Source organism: Phragmites australis, chromosome 3 (genome assembly GCF_958298935.1).
Source record: "Phragmites australis chromosome 3, lpPhrAust1.1, whole genome shotgun sequence".
NCBI lineage: Eukaryota > Viridiplantae > Streptophyta > Magnoliopsida > Poales > Poaceae > Phragmites > Phragmites australis.
In genome coordinates, this window is record NC_084923.1 from 15,136,151 (window position 1) to 15,150,863 (window position 14,713).

The 14,713-nt window shown below is 45.3% G+C and overlaps 1 protein-coding gene across 3 annotated transcripts; it reads left to right on the forward strand.

The window, feature by feature from the left end:
* Positions 1-10,857: 10,857 nt before the first annotated feature.
* On the forward strand, positions 10,858-14,603 carry LOC133912370 (probable pre-mRNA-splicing factor ATP-dependent RNA helicase DEAH2). Of its 3 annotated transcripts, XM_062355057.1 has the most exons (7): positions 10,868-11,264; positions 11,561-11,748; positions 11,894-12,978; positions 13,346-13,471; positions 13,696-13,934; positions 14,023-14,141; positions 14,232-14,603. In XM_062355057.1, exons 1-7 carry the CDS (start codon positions 10,980-10,982, stop codon positions 14,350-14,352), a joined length of 2,163 nt encoding a protein of 720 aa, XP_062211041.1. In that variant the 5' UTR covers positions 10,868-10,979; the 3' UTR covers positions 14,353-14,603. The 3 variants fall into 3 exon arrangements, 2 of the variants coding, with proteins under 2 accessions (XP_062211041.1, XP_062211042.1); XM_062355058.1 differs by lacking the exon at positions 10,868-11,264 and having other exon boundaries at positions 11,609-11,748; positions 11,846-12,978; XR_009908791.1 differs by lacking the exons at positions 14,023-14,141; positions 14,232-14,603 and having other exon boundaries at positions 10,858-11,264; positions 13,236-13,471; positions 13,696-13,723.
* Positions 14,604-14,713: the final 110 nt, after the last annotated feature.

Genomic DNA, 14,713 nt, shown 5'->3' on the forward strand with positions numbered 1-14,713 from the left:
AGCGTCTCAAATAGCTTTTAAGCCGGTCAAAAACCTGAGTTTTGGTCCCTTGTAGTATCGTGCCATTTTCCCTTTCGACCTGTCTGTTGATTTGGGGGTGAGCCATAAACGCATAGCAAACCTTGGTCCCGATCTCTTCACAATAGCCTTGGAAAGCACTACTTTTGAACTGAGTTCTGTTGTCCGTGATTATGTGGTTTGGACTGCCAAGCTGCACTACTAGCCCTCGTATGAACTTAATAGTGGTTGTGGTGATGATCTTCCTGACAGGCTCGATTTCGATCTACTTAGTGAATTTGTCGATTGCAACGAACAAGAACTCAAAACCGCCTAGGGATTTAGAGAATGATTCCATGATATTGAGCTCCTAGACAGCGAAAAACTGAGAAAGTGGTATGGTTTGTTGTGCCTGGGCTGGTAGGTTAGTATTTCAGTCGTGGTACTAACATGACTCGCAGCGTTTCACCAGCTCACAGGCATCCTGAAGGGCAGTTGACCAATAGAATCCTTGCTGGAATGCTTTTCTGACTAGGGTGCGGTATGAAGCATGTCTACCACATATGCCTTCATGGATATCAGAGAGCATTATGCTCCCCTCTTCCTAAGTGATGCATTTTAGTAAAAGGTCGTTGCTCCCTCAGCAATAGAGGTGTCCCTCCACTGGGAAGTATCTGCGGGATTGCCGCGAGACCTTTTCTATTGACACATCATCGTCAGGGACTTCTTGATTCTAAAGATAGTCCAAGATCTGATCCATTCAAGTCATACCGGAATCAAGTAGGACGATCACATGATGGTCACCGAGGTAGATGACACCGAAGGAGGCATTGACTCCAAATGTGTTGCCTTGGGTGTTCCATTTCTGAGCAGAGCGTCCCCTTCACCTTAGCCCGTGACTGCGGTGGATGGTCGTGAGAGTCTTTATTCAAAACTCCAACATGGACAGGTTCACGAGAAGAAGCTAGACAAGCCAACTTATCGGATACTAAGTTGTCCTTGCGAGGGACGTGCTTTAACTCAAAGCCGATGAAACGTCACTCTAGTCTTCTCACTTCGATTAGGTATTCCGCCATTGTTGGGTTAAAGCACTGAAACTCCTTTTGCACCTGGTTCACAACTAGTAGCGAGTCCCCTATCACCAATAGGCGTTTAATTCCAAGTGTGGAGTGTGCTCGCATTCCGGATAAGAGGCTCTCATATTCAGCAATGCTATTAGTGGCTAGAAAATTAATTGAACTACGTATCTGAGGATGTCACCGGTAGGTGAGGTTAGAACTACTCCAGCCCCGACTCCCTTTAGTGTGAACAGTCCGTTAAAGTGCATGGTCCAGTGTTCGTCTACCTCTAGTCACTGTACCTGCTCGGGCTCGAAGGACGACCACTCGGCTATAAAATCAGTCAGCGCTTGGGACTTGATAGACGTTCAGGGGATGAACTGGAGATCAAATCCCCTAAGCTCTGCTGCTCACTTTGCTGTTCTTCCTATCGCATCTTTATTATAGAGAATTTCTCTAATTAGGAATGAGGAAATCACCTTGATTCTATGAGCCTGAAAGTAGTATCTGAGCTTGCGAGAGGCTATTAGAATAGCGCATAACAGTTTATGAGCCTGTGGGTACTGAGTCTCTGCATCGTGCAGGACCTCACTAACGTAATATATTGGTCACTGGAGACCTACCCGCTCGATGACTAGGACCGCGCTTGCGACCTGTGGTGTTAAGACAACATAGAGCAAAAGCCCCTCATCGGGTTGAGGCACGGTCAGTACGGGATGGGAGGAGAGATACCTTTTAAGCTTTTGGAATACCGTCCCTACCTCCGGCGTATACTAGAAGTGGTTATTTTTCTTCAGGAGTTTGAAGAGAACAAGTCCCTTCTCCCCTAGCCTTGAGATGAAACTACTCAGAATAACAATGCATCATGTTAGTTTCTGAACCTTCTTTAACCTGGTTGGGGATCTCATCTGGTCGATGGCCCTGATCTTGTCAGGATTTGCCTCTATCCCTCGATGAGACACGAAGAATCCGAGCACCTTCCCTGACAAAAACCCCAAACATACACTTCTCTGGGTTCAACTTCATGTGTTACTTCCGGAGATTGTCGAATATTTCTTGAAGGTCTGCGACCAGGTCTGTCTTGGTCCTGCTTTTGACGACCACATTATCCATGTATACCTCAACATTTCTTCCGAATTGTGGTTGGAGAATGAGTTGAATACACCGTTGGTAAGTGGCACTGGCGCTTTTTAAGCCAAAAAACATTTTTACATAGCAAAAGACCCCAAATGGTGTAATAAAAGTCGTCTTTTCCTCATCTTTCCTAAACATACTAATCTGATGGTACCTCAATCGAGCATATAAGAAACATAACAGATCACTATCAACCGTTGAGTCAACTAGCTGGTCGATTGGGGGAAGAGGGAAAAGGTCCTTTGGGTACGCCTTGTTAATGTTGGTGAAGTCGATGCACATTCTCCACTTGACATTGTGCTTCTGGACCATGACTGGTTTAGCCAGCCATTCTGAGTACTGCACATCCCGGATGAAGCCTGCTTTTAGGAGCTTGTCGATCTCCTCGCGAAGCGCTTCCTTCCGATCGGCTGTGAATCGACGCCCTTTTTGCTTTATTAGTCACGCGTCTGGTCGCACAGACAACTTGTGCTCGATCACATCCCTGGGGACTCCGGACATATAAGACGGACTCCATAAAAAGACGTCCGTGTTTGCTCAGAGGAAGGTGATGAGCGCGAGTCCCTATTTGGGGTCCAGTGCGGCCCCTATTTGGACCGACTTGGTCGGGTCGATGTCTTCCAGGCTCACTGCCTTAAGCCGATCGTCTAGGCTAGCAACGACATGGACCTTTATCGGTCGCCCGATGGGTTCAACGGTCATGGGTTGCGACCTGGGGTCAGCTCGACCATGTTGAGGCTCCTCTTATCGTAGTGCAGGGCCATTTTGGCATTGCCAACAATGTTTATGGCCCCTAGTAGGCAATGACCATGAACTGGGCCATTGCTGGTCATCCGAGGATTGTGTTATACGCAGTCCCGAAGTCGACAACATCGAACAGGACCCTTTCGGTTTTGAAGTTGTCCGATGAGCTGAAGGCAATAGGTAGCTTGATTTGTCCTAGAGGCTTAGCCAATGAGCCCAAGGTGATCCCGAAGAAGGGTGGAGAAAGCCTCAATGAGCTCCTCAAAATCTATAGGACATCCAACGTGTTGGCGAAGAGGAGGTTGATCGAGCTCCCCCCGTCAACAAGTACTCGACCCAGTCATATGTTCTACACTGTGGGTTCAACCACAATGAGGTAGCGAACAATGCGTCTGACGCACGTGGGGTGCTCAGCCTAGTTGAAAGTGAGCGGGACCTCTGACCACGTCAGGCGTGGGCTCGGATCCGATGCGGTCACCCACACCTCCCTGACCATCGACTAAAATTCCCTGTTAGAGGAATATGTCACGGCGCCTCCGAAGATGTGGTGGACAATGTGATCAGCCTGCTAGTATCCCAGCGCCGACTGGTCAGAGGTGGCCTCGTCCTCATCGTCCTTGTTGTGCTTGTTCTTGCGCTCCCCGAGTTCCTGGTCGATGATGCCTTGAACGACCTTGAACTCGGTCAGGTCATGGGCGTCTGTACGGTGGATCGGATAGTAGCACTGACTCTTTTTTCTGTCTTTCTTCTTGAAGTACCGACGTGTTAGGCCGGTTTGCTCAACCACCAAGACCTCAGGAGGTCTAGCCTTGTGCTTACTCTTCTTGTCCTTTTGACCGACCCCTTTGAAAGAGGTGGGCTGGTCAGAAGCAGGTCGTGGCCTAGCATTGATATGCCGCTCTCGGGCCTCGGCGGCCTACATGCACTTGTCCTCGAGCTTGAAGAGCTCGGTTGTACTTTGGATTACCCTAGGTGGCCAGCTTCTTGACCATTTTTCTGGTTTTTGACCCCCTCCCCCCTCTTGAATGCTATGATCACAGATTCTCCCGTGATCCTTCGAATGGTGTTCCGGCGTTCAGTGAAACATCATATGAAGTCTCGCAGCGACTCTCCTTATCACTGTCAGACCTGATATAGGTTGTCCTTGACCCCTGGTTGGGCGTAGGTCCCCTGGAAGTTGATGACGAACTGGTCGCACATGTCTTCCCAGAAGTGAACCGACCCGTGGGGGAGGTTCATCAGTCAGGATCGGGCAGAACCGGTCAAGACGGTAGGGAAGTAGTTGGCCGTAACCTTCCCATGGCCTCCCGCAGCCTGCACCATGGTGGTGTAGATTTGTAAAAACTCCTCTGGGTTGGTCGAGCCATCAAACTTCTCAGCTAGGAGCGGCCGGAACTTGTTTGGCCAGCACACCTCTCATAACCGGGTAGATTGGGCATTGCACCATGTCCCATACAGGGAGCAACTTGTTGGGCGGCGTCACATGCCCGAGGGAAGAGACGGCGGTCTCGAGGTCCCGGCGATGGGGTGGAGCCATCCGATGCCTCCGTGCAAGGGAAGGCATGCGGCAGGTCTGCTTGCCCTCTTCTTGCTCCCTCATAGCCCGATCCTCCTGCTCTTTAGTGGCCACCTGGCTCTGGATCACGCTACGGAGGTCACGTTGGCGCTGAGAGTTGCGTAGGTCGGAAGGTTGGCTATCCCGATGTGGCGGTGGTCTATGAGTACCCATGTGGTTGAGGGAGCACAATACTTATTCCACCGCAGGCCCTGTTGTGACCCTTGGCAACCGTGACCCTCACCGGCCTTTGCAATGGGCACGATGCATGTTGACGCGATCTGGCGTCGGGCGGTCTTGGCCAGGAGGGCGAGATCATGCAGCATGGTGCCACAGGCGAGCCATTTGGTATAAGTACCGGTGGATGGCTAAGGAGCACTCGCAGGGTCTATAGGTTCTACGCTGGCGTCATGGTCTCGTAGTCGGGACACTAAGCGTGGTGTAGTGATACGTCATGAGGGGGAGCCCCCGACGCTCATCCTAATATCTAACCCAAGCCATCATTACTGTGGACCGTCCCTGACCACTTGCTTAATCGGCCTACTGACAACATCCCATCCGTTGTACGGTGACGCATCAACCTGCAAAAGTCTCACTCCATAGCATTTAATGCTACGAGATGGGATAAGGCCCCTCTGCGCCGTCCATGACTTTGCCCACTGGAGTTGACGCTTGGGGAAGGAAAACACTTGAGTGGATCTAAATAAAAATGATTGGACAAGTTGTGTCAGATCCAGCCCTGCGACCAGTGAGGCCGGTCGTGGGTTTATGTGATGGTGCAGGTAGACTATTCATGGGAGCCATCCTCTGGTAGCGCGACCGACCAATTTTAGAAAATATACGTCTCTGACCATTATATTCCTCACGGGGCGTGTTTGCTAGGGTACCTCTTTACCCAATATACTGACAGTTAAGCTTTGTGGTGATGTGATATATTGAAAAGTCATGTGTTCTGATCTTAGACATAAACACATGACGGGACTACCAGAGCGTATTCTAATTAATCATTAAAATCGTGATTAATAAATGATCGATTTAATAATTAATTAGAATACTATTTTGACGGTTCCCCATATTTTTGAGTTCTTCTGTTTTGACTAGGAATTACCTCCGAGAATTCCCATTTCTACTTCTCATGGTCCATCTCAACTCGGGCACGGCCTATGGCCTAATAGGCAATAGACCTCCCAGGCTCCCACCCTCCCATTGTCTATTCGCTTAGTCGCCGGTGGTAGGTTGATGATCGACCCCACACAATTGGCCAATCCAACCCTAGACGGGCAGACAACCGCCACCGTCGGAACGTCTCCCTCCACGCATCCACCGGTAGCCATATCCCACCTCCCAGATCCACCATCTTGAGCCCTTGATGCCCTTCCTCCTCCACCCTCCCCTCTCTGACGCGATGCGACATTGCACCATCTGGTCGTCCCCACGTAACGTGAAGCCACATATGTGACACGACGTGATGCCGTTGTCAACGCCACAAGCCCACGAAGCAACATAGACAAACTTACCAATAAAACAACAGTGTTGAATATCACAATTCATCTTTTGTGGTTTTCTATTATCTGAAATCTTCGGATCAATCTCTTCCACTGTCATATCCAAAATCATTGCAATTCAGAAACAATTTATTTACTATAATGAACCTCAAGGTTCGGTGCTTTCGAGATTGAATTATGGATCCTCAATCGATACCGACATGTTTTCATCCCGATAATACTGTTTCCGGTTTTCTCGTATTATCGATGTCATATTTGTTTCTGTTGTTATCATTATCGAATTCGTTTCCAAGAGAAAATGTGAAGCTGAAAGTAGTTTTATCCTTTTCGGATCGTTTTTATACTGTTTTCATCTCTAGCCTTGAGGGTCACATGGCGGTGGGCCCACGCCAAAGGCGACCGGCTGATGGGTTTGGTTTAGGGCTGTATGGATCTATGGCCATCAAGTCTTTTTTTTTCCCTTTATTCTTCTTTTCTTACTCTTCCATGCTAAAAAATTTAAACGAAGGGTCTTGAGCCCTCACTGCATCTGGATCCACCCATGATTGGTTCGTGCTTAGCAAAACAGACACTAAATTTTGGCATGCCCAACTATTTTTTGACACATACCACTGTGAGCATTGCCTTGAAACACTGAACACGCTGGTGCGCGTAAATTGATGGGCAATGTGATTTGAATCATTTGTGGACCGAGTCCCACTCTCATGACAACCCCAGTAGGTGATTCCCACCATGACCATCAACTTGGCATACATTACTTTAGAGAGAAAAAAATAGTTGGCCAAAACGAGAGGGTCCTGGACAAATTTCGGCATGGAACCTGATGGCGGCAAAATCTAATTAAAGATGCTACAGTAAAGCTTCGGCAATCTTATTTCTCGTTCAAACTGAAGTTAGTGATTGTCTATGTGCTCATCTCCTTCGTCAAAACACCGGGTGAATTTTTGTTCCGTTTCAGAAAAAAAAGATGGAACACAGACACACTCAACTCTATTCGGATCTCGGAATGCGAAATTATTTCCTGTTTGTTTGCAAAAATCACATGACTCTTTGATATATTATGTTCCAATTTTTCAAATAGATCCTTAATATTCTTAAGATTTGTAACTGACATACGCGAGGGGATGCGCCAGCAGTCCAGCACGTGTGCCACTACTCGCAAGTCGTAATACGGAGCAAGGTTTTCAAAATCGTTTTGCAAATGTAACCAGACCAGGCGGTTACCAAAAATTGCGGTTATCGTAATAACCACTTGATATTCGGCTAAAATTTGCTCAAAATTTATTTAGTAAAATTTAAAATTTTAAGAAAAAAATACCAGATTCGCCGTTCGGTAACCGGTCGAATTGGACCGATTACCGAACGATTTTTGCGATAAACTGAACGGTTTTTTAACAAAACCAAACGCTCAATAACCGAGCGATTTTGATCGAAAACCGAGCGATTTGAAGCAGTAATCGACCGGATTAACTCCTAATCTATGAATTTTTAGGAAAATAAAAAAACACAAAAAAATCAGAAAAAATAGTAACAAATATGGTATGAGATTTGCTATGTTTTGTTTGATCAGAATTTTTTTGCATGACCTTTGCTATATTTTGGACATTTCCAAGGAAACAAATAGATACTAATAGTAATACGAGTATGACCATATAATTGTTTCATCGAATATATGCATACATTACATATGTAGCATCTAAAATTAATAAATATATCGAATTATCCATACAAAAGCTAAAAATACAATCACATACCACCCATCAGTACTTACCAAAGTGATGATCGATACTTAAAATGTAGTTTGTATAGTATCTATACCACGTGCAACCTACAAGATAGAAACAAAATTAGTATAATACCATAATATAGAAATAAAGTAGTTATAGAAAGTAAATTGTCACCACCTTCAGAACCACCAGCTTAGGGGGCGATTAAATTCGGTTGTATTGTACTCTTAGGTGGACATGGACATTATATGTCGTGTAGATAGTAACTCTACCTTAAACTCTGCGCAAGTTTGGCCCATTTATGCAGAAGTAGTTGACCATTATCCTTGCAATATAGCATAAAACTCAGGGTCTTACTACTCATAGACCCACTAAATAGGAGACTCAAACTGAGCATCGGGGATATGATAGTGGTATGGATACGATCCAGAACTACTCTCTATGGTATAGTTGCTGGAATAGATCTCACTATCTTGTGGTCCATTATAACCACCTTGTATGACATGCCTTTGTGAGGATGAGGCACTGTAGTCCTAGTCCTATGTGGCATGCAAAAACTAACTCTCACAAGTGAATTGCACGAGTGCAACGACAGAGGATGGGTATGGAGGAACATCGCCTCCCTGACCGTCATCGTCAGCACTATCTATCTATGAGCTGTTGTCATTCGATTCTTGGTAAGTTAGGTTCTTTGGGTCACTATCCGTGCTCTTATCATTTTGTACTTGTCTTTTGCCCTTACCCTTAATCTTCTTGCTCTTCTTTGGATGCGCCATTTGCTTCTTCCTTTTTCCCGTGTGTGTGTCACCTACCACTTTAGTAGCCCACCATTGTAATTCTTGTGGGTTCACTCTATCTGTCACCAGGTGAGTTGGCAGAGGTATGTCACTGTCTGTGTCCTCCTCATCAAGCTTTGGGGCAACATTTGATCTACCGGTCTCCATCTAGTCTCAAAGCGGATTGTTCTCCTCGTTCAATGTGAGCTCCATAACCTGCTAAAATGGATCATCATCAACAGTCGACCTGATGCCTGCCTACAAATTATTCTGTATTCTCAGGTTGTAGTTGACATATACCAACTTATGGAGCTTCTTGTAGCTTAAGTGGTTGGAAACTTTCGTGTGGATAAATACAAATGTACTCTAGTTCCTCTCACACTCACTAGATGAAGCACACTGAGACATTAGGCGCCTGGCAAACATTATTAGTGTAGGTGTAGATGAACCAAACATAGACCACCACTGCGCTACAAGTAGGTAAAGTGATATAATATTTGGAAAAGTAGATAAAGTGATGCAACGGTTAGATATGTCAACGCAATTCGTACCAGGTTGAGTTCTGCCATCACAAGCCATCCATGAAGCGAGCAGACCAACGAATGACAGAGACTTTGTCCAATATATTTCAACCTCAATAAGTGCTTCCGCGGCAGGACTCACCTGCCCTCCTCCTGAACTCTTCCACGTCCCTAGACTGAGCCATGACACGCTGCACTTGTTCCTCTTCTGTGTCCTTATTATAGCTTGTCAAATCTACCTGAACTCTTGCTAACTCTTACCTCTGAAACCTCACCTCATCCTTTCTCTTCCTCTTATCTTTTGTCCTATCCAACTCACGTCTGAAATAATTAACTTGACCAATATTAACAACCCTTGCCAGTACAAGGTAACAACCATGCACATCGGGCTAAAAACCGACGCAATAGGGTCAATAACCAAGCGAATCAACCACTAAATAGTCCTAATTGACCACACAACAAACTATCGACCTTCTAAGAATGATTACCGAACGAATTACATGAAAAATCGCTAGTAAATGGTCGATAACCAAGCGAATCAACCACTAAATCATCCTAATCGACTACACAACGAACTATCGACCTCCTAAGAATGATTACCGAAGGAATTACATGAAAACTCGCTAGTAAATGGTCGATAACCGAGCGAATCAAGCACTAAATCATCCTAATCGACCACACAAAGAACTACCGACCTCCTAAGAACAATTACCGAACGAATTACATGAAAAATCGCTAGTAAATGGGCGGTTACCGAACAAGGATCTTCGAAAATCGCTCGGCATAAAGCGCTCCGCGCTGCTCTTCGAAGGCGGACGGTAACTGCTCAGATGTGGTCGGTTACCGACGCTAATCGCTCGATAACCGAAGCTTCAACGCCAGATTTCCGTCGGACTACCGCAGATTTGGTGGACTGGACGACGATTCTTCGATTTTTGTTGTGGAGAAACGCGAGGGGAAAGTGAGCTGTGCATCGACACGAGCTGAATGCTGGCTGCCCTTATCCATTTGAGCTAGGTCGAAACGTGCCGATTTTACTGTGCATTTGGCCCATTTTGGCTTTTTAATCATTTTCGGCCTTTTTACGAACTTTCAATGTTTGAGCAGCTATTTGGTGATACAAACAATTTTTTAAAAAAAATTAGTTTTTTATGGAATTTTTCTGAATTTTTTTAGTTTTTTAAAATCAATTTGAATTTTTTAATTCAAATTTAGTTACCGATCATATTATGAAATCGAGCCAGACCGGTACGGTCGGTTACCGCACATTTCGAGCGGTAAGCAATGCATTTTTAACCCTGATAAGGAGTACCAATCTTCTTCTTTCACGGAAGGTTAGGTCTTGTTTATTTTTTATTTTGACTATAAATTTTAATCTAAAAGCAAAAGAAAAAAAATAAACGATCTTAATCTAAAATCTAGTTGTCACAATTCACAAATCAAATCCATAATCTAATATAAATAAGTTTTATCGCATAATCCAGATGGTGATAATACACGGTAAAAAGCTTTATTTAGAAGGAATATGTTTTTATAAGAACATGTTTATTTCAGCAGCTCGTTTTTACAAGGACATGTTTGTTTCAGAGTTAATTGTACTTTTAGATTGTAAATCGTAAAAGTCTAAATTGTAAAAACTAGATTATAATAACTGAATTATACATCTATAGTTTTTATAATTTAATCTATTTATTTTAACTTATAAATTATAACTATAACCTATTTATTTAAGCTTATAAACTATAATCGCAATCTGTAAGCTCAATGAGGCCCTAAGTCCAACAGTCCGCTTTCGCACGAGCCCCATCTCGCAGCCTCTCGTCGACCATATTGCTGCGCAATTCCCAAATATAAATCGGACGACCCTTCCAGAATCCAGAACCTAGCTAGGGTTTCGGCTACCCACCCTTACGCTCCCCCGCCTCCTCCGCGGACCGCGGCACCGCTCTCGCCGGCACCGCCATGGGGACGGAGCGGAAGCGAAAGGTGAGCCTCTTCGACGTGGTCGACGAGACCTCCGTCTCCGCCAAGCTCGGCCGCGCCGCCATCAACGGCGCCGCCGCCGCCGCGGCCAACCCGTCCATCAACAAGTGGAACGGGCGGCCCTACTCGGCGCGGTACCTCGAGATCCTCCAGAAGCGCCGCACGCTCCCCGTGTGGCAGCAGAAGGACGAGTTCCTCCGCGCCCTCCGCGACAACCAGACCCTCATCCTCGTCGGAGAAACGGGAAGCGGAAAGACCACTCAGGTATACTCCAATACCCACACGCCTTCGCATGTGCGCTGATTAGGTTACTATTTGGTGTTCTTAATTGTTGTTCATTAGCGTTAGGATTTATATTTTGTGGAGGCTACCGACTTGGTGATATGGTGAATTTGTTAGGTTTATTTGTGTTTGAGAGTCCGTAACTGCTGCGATAGTATATGTATTGTGTTAGTTTGATGTAGCTTTATTGGTTCCTGAGACTGGATATGTTGTTGTGATGCTTGCGTGTGGAAATTGTTTGATTTGTTCAGGGGATTAATTTGTGTTATGTGGAACAGATCCCCCAATTTGTGCTCGAGGCGGAGGGCCTGGGCAACCGCCCTATGGTGGCCTGCACACAGCCGCGGAGGGTTGCAGCAATGTCGGTCTCCAGGCGTGTCGCAGAGGAGATGGATGTTACTATTGGGGAGGAAGTGGGTTACAGTATCCGTTTTGAGGATTGTACCAGCCACAAAACTGTTCTCAAGTAAGCCTCTTGAGTCTTATGTTTCATTAAAGAACATGACTAGATGCACTATCCTTTTGGCAGATTGATATGGAGTGTATGTTTCTTTTGTTTTTAGGTATTCTGATCTAATCATGTTGTGTTGAACACTATTGCTTCCTATCAGATATTTGACAGATGGTATGCTTCTGAGAGAAGCAATGGCAGACCCACTTTTAGAGAAATACAAGGTGATTGTTCTTGATGAGGCTCATGAGAGAACATTGGCAACAGATGTCCTGTTTGGGCTTCTGAAGGAGGTTCTAAAGAATAGATCTGATTTGAAGCTTGTTGTTATGAGTGCTACCCTTGAAGCAGAGAAATTTCAGGGTTACTTCAGTGGTGCACCATTGATGAAGGTACCTGGGAGACTTCATCCAGTGGAGATCTTCTACACGCAAGAACCGGAAAGGGACTATCTAGAGGCGGCTATCAGGACAGTTGTGCAAATTCATATGTGTGAATCTGCTGGTGATATCCTCGTATTCCTGACTGGAGAAGAGGAGATTGAGGATGCCTGTCGGAAAATTAATAAGGAAGTTAATAACATGGGAGATCAGGTTGGCCCAGTTAAAGTAGTGCCTTTGTATTCTACGCTGCCCCCGGCAATGCAGCAGAAGATTTTTGAACCTGCTCCTGCCCCGGTGACTGAAGGAGGTCCTCCTGGAAGGAAAATTGTTGTGTCAACAAACATCGCCGAGACCTCCTTAACCATAGATGGTATAGTTTATGTGATAGACCCAGGGTTTTCCAAGCAGAAAGTTTACAACCCAAGGATAAGGGTGGAATCCCTCCTGGTGTCACCAATTTCCAAGGCAAGCGCCCATCAGAGAGCTGGTCGTGCTGGAAGAACGCAACCTGGGAAGTGCTTCAGGTTATACACAGAGAAGAGTTTTAACGAGGATTTGCAACCACAGACCTACCCAGAAATTCTTCGGTCGAACCTGGCAAATACTGTTCTTACCTTGAAGAAGCTTGGAATTGATGATTTAGTGCATTTTGACTTTATGGACCCTCCAGCACCAGAAACTCTAATGAGGGCCTTAGAAGTATTGAACTACTTGGGGGCACTCGATGATGAAGGTAATCTAACACAATTAGGTGAGATGATGAGTGAGTTTCCCCTGGATCCACAAATGTCGAAGATGCTTGTCATCAGTCCAAAGTACAACTGTTCAAATGAGATTCTGTCGATTTCTGCCATGCTGTCAGGTATGTCAATATACTTCAGATCACCAAATTGCATTTCTACAACTGAATTATCCTGTGTATATGTGTTACCTGGACTTGCATCAATTATGTGTAAGTAAAGTGCCAGGTTCTAGCATGTGAGCTTGCATGCAGACTACTGCATGTGCGTTTCACATCATTTTGTTGTGCATTCTTTTGTGAGCTGTCATCAGCAACTGTCATTCACCTGGCTTCTTGAGCTATTGGTCGAAATGATCATACAGTTTAGGCTGATGCAGATAGTTGCTGTTTGTTGAGTTATTCTGACAAAGCAAATGGTATCATCTCGCCTCTTTGCATCTGCTGACCACCGTGGACTTCGTCTGTTATTACCATATTCTTTCTCTAGTACCCAATTGCTTCCTCCGGCCTAGGGAGGCTCAAAAGGCTGCTGATGAGGCGAAGGCTCGATTTGGCCACGTTGATGGGGACCATCTGACGCTTTTGAACGTATACCATGCATACAAGCAAAATAGTAAGTCCATAATCCCTCGTTCATTTAGGGATGCAAGTGGGTTGGATTGGGCTGTCTTATAGATCCAAATTCTTTTGCTTTACTAACCATGTGTACAAAATGAACCACCAATGTGTAAAATGAACCACTAATTATGTGGAGAGGTCTTGGGTCAGCCCACTTGCATCCTTGTCTCCAGTTTACATTTGGCTAGCTTGTTAACAATCTTCTTATTGATCATGCAGATGAAGATCCCCAGTGGTGTTACGAGAACTTCATCAATTCCAGAGCACTTAAATCTGCAGACAATGTTAGACAGCAGCTTGTTCGCATCATGACTAGATTCAACCTCAAGATGTGCAGCGCGGAGTTCAATAGTCGTGAGTACTATGTCAATATCAGGAAAGCAATGCTTGCAGGGTATTTCATGCAGGTTGCTCACCTGGAGCGGACTGGACATTACCTTACTGTAAAAGATAACCAGGTTTGTATTTTCAATGTTCCAAGATAACTTCCATCTAGCCTCCTGCTCGGTGTTGTATTGCAGCCTTGTAACTCTACTTCCTCACCAGGTTGTCCATCTTCACCCCTCAAACTGTATGGACCACAAGCCGGAGTGGGTCATCTACAATGAATACGTCTTGACAACCAGGAATTTCATCCGCACAGTCACGGATATCCGTGGGGAATGGTAAGTTGTTACCTGAACAAAGCTGGTCGCTTGCTGAAGGTTGGACATTTGAAGGGGATGTGTTGATGATTTTTTGTGCCATATGTGCAGGCTGATTGATATAGCTCCACACTACTATGATCTGAGCAATTTCCCATCGTGTGAGGCGAAGCGTGTTCTTGAGAGGCTGTATAACAAGCGGGAGAGGGAAAAAGCCGCAAATAGAGGCTGATGTTGATGCATTCTTTTGCCTGTTGCTTCATAATTATCACTGATACACGTTGCCGTCTCCCATAGGCAACGGCATGATGTCTTCAGTACACTATCTTGTTTCATCCGCATCATGGTCATTGTGTAGAACATGTCAAATGTTGCTGATGCTGCTGTGTAACAGCGTTGAGCTTATAAGGTGTAGATTGTGATGCAGAGTAATTGTGTATCACTTTCCATATTTCTGAAGGATCAGACGTTTTTGTTTGCTTATTTGTATCATTTTGCATTGGTTTCAATGAAACCGGCTTATGTCATGTTCGTAGCTTAGCTCGTGGGAAGTGTTATGTCTTGCCCCCTTCTTTCCGGTTGCACAGATTGAC